Source organism: Eptatretus burgeri, chromosome 3 (assembly GCF_056783735.1).
Source record: "Eptatretus burgeri isolate ZD-2024b chromosome 3, Ebu_testis_v1, whole genome shotgun sequence".
NCBI classification, from domain to species: Eukaryota; Metazoa; Chordata; class Myxini; order Myxiniformes; family Myxinidae; genus Eptatretus; species Eptatretus burgeri.
Genome location: NC_140963.1, coordinates 118,225,905 through 118,232,833, shown reverse-complemented (window position 1 = coordinate 118,232,833; position 6,929 = coordinate 118,225,905). Strand labels below are relative to the sequence as shown.

Genomic DNA, 6,929 nt, shown 5'->3' with positions numbered 1-6,929 from the left:
TCCACTGACGGTGTCATTCGGTTAAACGCGGTCATTCGCACGCCGACGGGCGAGAATTCGTAACAATATGTGTATACATATACATATACATATATACATACAGTTACTATATATATAATTTGCGACTCGTTTCATATCATCATTTGTGACTTCATTAATATATATATGTTAATCAATTTATGGTTAAATTGGACAATAAAATGTTATGGTTGAATTAAACACCTTTGTCGAACCATGTCAAAGGTAAATTAAATCAAACAACCAGGGCATGCGAGTTGAGCCCACAGGCCTTGCAGTGCACCTCAGGCCACATACCGATCTCAAAACAAACTTTGCTTCAGCCACTGACACAGCACAGAATCTGTGCCTTCATTACTTGTTACGGTTACATTCGACGACGTTTAAACAATTTCATTAGTGATAAAAACTAGAAAGAGAATTTAACTGCAGAGTGTCACTGAATTAAATATATTGCATTACATCGAAGAATGAATGATCTCATTAACATAGATCTGCGTGCAGACTCACATACTGACAGTACCTCTCCTGTCCTTTGGGGAATGGGGGTAAGGTTAATGACGTTTTTCCTATCTGAGCATTTTAAACATTTTCATCATACTCTGGCTGCCTGCACATTCCTTGGCTTTCCTGCATCGCTTTCTAATATAAACACCCAGGTTGTATTCTCTTATTTCATTACAGGAAAACAGAGGGTGTAGCGCATCATAATGTTCGCTTGGCTGGGTTTTCTTCCACTCCTGTAGTTGATACATGCGTTTTAATCCCATTTATTGTTTGCTTAAAAATCCTTTTTGTTTCAAAAAAGTATCAGATTGAATAAACAATAAAATATTTGCGGTTACCTCTCATTGTATCAATCAAAAGTTTATGTGTGATCTCACTGTGATAAAGCTCACTAAATACACGAGAACACATCATGAAGGGAACTGTTTTTTGTTGTCGCCCAAAGATAATCTGCGAGCCAAATGGACGCTTTGATATAAACGTATCAAAAAACAATGCATCATCGAGAACAGACGATGTGAAACAAGGTGAGTGCTACACAGGCATTACGATCCGAGTGATTACCTGAATGCGGTTTATCTGTGCGCGGACACTTGTTTGATGAGCAGAGACGCTATACTCCAACTTTATGGCAGGCAGGAAGTTGCGCCTGATTTGTCGTGGACGCGACCCCAAAAGCTTCATAGGAGTAGAAAATAGATCCACCTATGGAAAAGAAAAAAAAATAGGCGATTATCATAAGAAAATGGGAAGAGTCGTCATGTTGGTGGGGATTGGATTTCAGGATCACAGAGATCAACTAGAGGGGGAGCACTTGGGAGAGTGCAAAACCTCTGCCGCCAATACTGCTGGGTCACTCAAGTGAACCTTATATCTTATTCATTAAATATGATGTCAACAGTGCTGACAGAGTTATAGTTCTTTTCTTCATTTTTTGGGGGGGGCGGGGGGGGTGGAAATCACTTAAAACATGGAGAAATGCAAAAAAAAGAAATCGAAATTTTGTTGAAAAAAAAGTTGCAAAATTTTTTTTCTCCAACAATTTTTTTTTGGGTGGGGGGTTGGAAATCACTTAAAACATGTGGAAATGCAAAAAAAAAAATTTTCTCTTACAATTTTTTTTGGGGGGGGACCAAGTCCAAAATTTAATGGCATGATCCTTGGACCATACCTAACCCCCCCCCCCCACCAAGTTTCGTCGAAATCCGTCGAGGAGTTTTTCCGTAATACTGTTCACAAACAAACAAGCAAACAAACAGCAAGGGGTGAAAACAGTAACCTCCATCCATCTTCGAAGATGGCGCAGGTTAAAAATGGATCATTAAAGAAAGCAAAAGCAACCAAAACTAGAAAGCATCTCAAAATACAAAGCCCATCCATGGCTGCTTTGAACTTGAACTAAACTTGATGAAAACAGTTAGAAAACTAGAGGGGGAGCACTCGGGAGAGTGCAAAACCTCCGCCGCAAATACTGCTGGGTCACTCAAGTGAACCTTATATCTTATTCATTAAATATGATGTCAACAATGCTGACAGAGTTATAGTTCTTTTCTCCAACATTTTTTTTGGGGGGGAGGGGGTTGGAAATCACTTAAAACATGTAGAAATGCAAAAAAAAAAAAAAATTTCTCCAACAATTTTTTGGGGGGGGTTGGAAAGCACTTAAAACATGTAGAAATGCAAAAAATTCTCTAGCAATTTTCTTTGGGGGGGTAATAATTTTTTTTGGCGGGGGGGTTGGAAATCACTTAAAACATGGAAAAATGCAAAAAAAAAAATTTTTCTCTAAAAATTTTTTTTTGGGGGGGGGGGACCAAGTCCAAAATTTAATGGCATGATCCTTGGACCATACCTAACCCCCCCAGCCCCCACCAAGTTTCGTCTGAATCCGTCGAGGAATTTTTCCGTAATACTGTTCACAAACAAACAAACAAACAAACAGAAAGGGGTGAAAACAGTAACCTCCATCCATCTTCGAAGATGGCGGAGGTTAAAAATGGATCATTAAAGAAAGCAAAAGCAACCAAAACTAGAAAGCATCTCAAAATGCAAAGCCCATCCATGGCTGCTTTGAACTTGAACTAAACTTGACGAAAACAGTTAGAAAACTAGAGGGTGAGCACTTGGGAGAGTGCAAAACCTCCGCCGCAAATACTGCTGGGTCACTCAAGTGAACCTTATATCTTATTCATTAAATATGTCAACAGTGCTGACAGAGTTATAGTTCTTTTCTCCTTTTTTTTTGGGGGGGGGGGGTGGAAATCACTTAAAACATGGAGAAATGCAAAAAAAAAGAAATCGAAATTTTGTTGAAAACAAAGTTGCAAAATTTTTTTTCTCTAACAATATTTTTTGGGGGGGTTGGAAATCACTTAAAACATGTGGAAATGCAAAAAAAAAAAAAAATTCTCTTACAATTTTTTTTTGGGGGGGGGGGACCAAGTCCAAAATTTAATGGCATGATCCTTGGACCATACCTAACCCCCCCCCCCCCACCAAGTTTCCTCGAAATCCGTCGAGGAGTTTTTCCGTAATACTGTTCACAAACAAACAAACAAACAGAAAGGGGTGAAAAAACAGTAACCTCCATCCATCTTCGAAGATGGCGGAGGTTAACTAAAAGGGCACTCGGTAGAGCGCATACCTCCGCCATGTAATGCTTGATCCACAAGAACATATCGGGCCCAATACATTTTTGAAATATCATGCAATACAGTACTGTATCATTTTTGGTCCGCTCTCTCAATGGTGAAGAATCACTTAGAAAATCAAATAATTCTCGAATCCGGATTCAGATGTTCACCAAAATCGAATCAGTTTGTCCTTGTCGCACACCCAACCTGTCCACAAAACTTCATCCAGATCCGTCTACAACTTTTTGAGATATCCTGCACACAATAAAACAAAGACAGACACAAACAGACAGAAAAAGGGGTAAAAACATAACCTTCTTCACCTTTGGTGGTGGAGGTAAAAATTGTGCATTTTATTCATTTGTTTAAAAATACTCATAAAAGTGGTTTGTTGAAGATTTGATGACAAAATATTTATGGGCTGGACAGACAGACAGACAGACAGACAGACAGACAGAAGTGATTGCAAAACCCTGTCTCCCAGAGCATGGGGAATAAAATTGTTTTTTTAACCCAAACAGTGAAGAAACTAGAGGGGGAGCACTCGGTCGAGTGCAAAACCTCCGCGGCCAATACTGCTCGGTCACTGAAGTGAACCTGATATCCTATTCATTCAATTTGAAGTCAACAGTGCTCACAGAGTTATAGTTTGCAACTTTCCCTTTTACTTTTAACTTTTACATACTCAATTCATTCGTCATAACTAGATTCCTTGAGACAGAAATTGATTTTACGTGGGTATATCCATCTGAAGTTCCAAAATCAGCCGCAATTATAATTTTGGCATGTTTTTTTGTTGGAAATCACTTATAACATGTAGAAATGCCAAAAAAAAAAAAAAAAAAAATCGAAATTTTGTTGAAAAAAAGGTGCAAAAAATTTTCTCTAACAATTTTTTTTGGGGGGGTTGGAAATCACTTAAAACATGTAGAAATGCAAAAAAAAAATTCAAATATTTTTTCAAAATGGCCACCATAGCGGCCATATTAGATTTTGGACCAAGTCCAAAATTTAATGGCATGATCCTTGGACCATACCTAATCCCCCCACCAAGTTTCGTCGAAATCCGTCGAGGAGTTTTTCCGTAATACTGTGCACAAACAAACAAACAAACAGAAAGGAGTGAAAACAGTAACCTCCGATCTTCGATGGCGTAGGTTAACTCGAGGGGGAGCACTCGGGAGAATGCAAAACCTCCGCCGCCAATACTGCTAGGTCACTCAAGTGAACCTGATATCCTATTCATTCAATTTGACGTCAACAGTGCTCACAGAGTTATAGTTTGCAACTTTCCCTTTTACTTTTAACCTTTACATACTCAATTCATTCGTCATAACTAGATTCCTCGAGACAGAAATTGATTTTACGTGGGTATATCCACCTGAAGTTCCAAAATCAGCCGCAATTATAATTTTGGCATGTTTTTTTGTTGGAAATCACTTATAACATGTAGCAATGCAAAAACAAGAAATCGAAATTTTGTTGAAAAAAAAGTTGCAAAAAAATTTTTTTTCTCTAAATGTTTTTTTGCGGGGGGGGGTTGGAAATCACTTAAAACATGAAGAAATGCAAAAAAACTCTTTTTTGGGGGAGGGGGTAACAATTTTTTGGGGGGGGTTGGAAATCACTTAAAACATGTAGAAATGCAAAAAAAAAAAAATTCTATTTTTTGGAGGGGGTAACAATTTTTTGGGGGGGTTGGAAATCACTTAAAACATGTAGAAATGCAAAAAAAATTTTTCTCTATTTTTGGGGGGGGTAAAAAATATTTTGGGGGGTGGAAATCACTTAAAACATCTAGAAATGCAAAAAAAATTTTCTAACAATTTTTTTTTGGGGGGTTGGAAATCACTTAAAACATGTAGAAATGCAAAAAAAAAAAATTCTATTCTTTTGGAGGGGGGTAACAATTTTTTGGGGGGGGGGTTGGAAATCACTTAAAACATGTAGAAATGCAAAAAAATATTTTTCTCTATTTTTGGGGGGGGGGGTAAATTTTTGGGGGGAGGGTGGAAATCACTTAAAACGTAGAAATGCAAAAAAAAAAATTCTAAATTTTTTTGGGGGGGGGTTGGAAATCACTTGAAAACGTAGAAATCCCAAAAAAAAAATTCTATTTTTTTGGAGGGGGTAACAATTTTTTAGAATTGAATTAGAATTAACAATCTAAAATAGAATTTTAGAAATGCAAAAAAAAAACATTTTCTATAACAATTTTTTTTGGGGGGGGGGATTTTGGAAAAAATCAATTTTCCAAAATTTAATGGCATGATCCTTGGACCATACCTAACCCCCCCCCCCCACCAAGTTTCGTCGAAATCCGTCGAGGAGTTTTTCCGTAATGCTGTTCACAAACAAACAAACAAACAAACAGAAAGGTGTGAAAACAGTAACCTCCATCTATCTTCAAAGATGGCGGAGGTTAACAAGCAGTTTAGGTATAAAGAGAAGGACTTGGACAAAAAGCCAAACCTTACAGAATTCACAATTACTAAATGGTAAAGAAACAACAGTGTAATGTTGATCTGGCAAATTATTTTACCTCTTTATCATCAATCAGGATTTTTCCATCTCCCTCTGGCTCAGCCAAAAGACGCTGGTATTCTTCCTCCAGTCGGTTGCACCACTTTCCGCTCATCGTTTTCCACCTCCTCTTTGGTTTCTCCTCCCACACAATGCCTGTGCTGGGACCATCAGGGCACAAAGGCAAGCACCTTGTTTAAGAATCACACGCTTTTCTCTTTGTTCAATAATTTTACAAATACTTGAGCACAAGTTTGGTCACCTGATCAGGATAGGGTTATTTAGACTTGAGTAAAGCATCGAGGATTGTTATTAACTAATATGAAGTCAGAAATAAGCAAAGCCATAAATACTGTAGATGAACATAGTGGAAGGAGGGAAACACACCATGGGCCACAAATACTTCTGGATCCAACTTTTTCATCCATGTTCGAGAGCTGGGGATAACTTCATTTTCCACAGTAATTATAAAATATTACACTTTTCTCAAATATCTTTATTCCCACGGGGAAATATTGCACAACAATATAATTTGGCAAATCAGAAAAGGCATTATGGATCATAATGGTACGACGGCAGCTAATTGTCATGAATGACCAATCACAAGTGACGTTCTATCCAGCATGACCACCGATTAAAGCAATATGGCGGCACCCACGTCAATTGACTCAAATAAGAACACTGCCGAGTTTTCGTCAACATTTTGTGTTTTACACGTTGTTTCTTCAGCAACAAAAAGTAATTTCATTCCATTTACCAATGAATCCTGGCTTCGATTCTTCAGTTTTGTGACCGATTTGAAGAAGTACGAGTGCAAAGAAAGCAAGGTTCTCGCGACACAGCAGCCAATCTCGGTTTGGATTTTGACGATGCACAATCATGTATCAACGTTCAACTGACAAATAATGATGTAGGCCACCATTATTGGTGTTACAAAAGCTTCTGTGATGTCAGTAGTCAGGAGGAAGGCCAAGAAATCTGGTGCTCAAGTTGAGATCTGTTACGTACTTCACTCTCAAATTTAACTTCGGGCCAACCCAGGTAGCCTAAGCTAAGTATGCTTACATGTAGAAGAAGTGACAGGTTAAATTATTATCCCCCGCCAACCAATGAAGTTGGCGGGGGATATAGAAATGGGTTCCGTCCGTCCGTCCGTCACATTTCGTTTCCGGAGCTTAACTACAAATCCTCTCAAGATATATTTACGAAATTTGGTACACACATCAAGCAAGTGGTGAACTGGTGCCT

At 38.3% G+C, this 6,929-nt stretch overlaps 1 protein-coding gene across 3 annotated transcripts in view; it reads right to left on the bottom strand.

The window, feature by feature from the left end:
- Positions 1–6,929, bottom strand: part of LOC147030813 (intermembrane lipid transfer protein VPS13A-like) — a 222,936-nt gene that overhangs the window by 49,673 nt on the left and 166,334 nt on the right. For all 3 annotated transcript variants that reach the window (XR_015056515.1, XM_085875249.1, XM_085875250.1), the window contains 2 exons: positions 5,701–5,842; positions 1,090–1,230 (listed from right to left, as the gene is read on the bottom strand). Coding sequence is in view for 2 of the 3 variants with exons in the window: in XM_085875249.1 (XP_085731375.1) it covers positions 1,090–1,230; positions 5,701–5,842 (283 nt within the window). In the remaining variant the exon portion in view is untranslated. The remainder of the gene's footprint in view (positions 1–1,089; positions 1,231–5,700; positions 5,843–6,929) is intronic.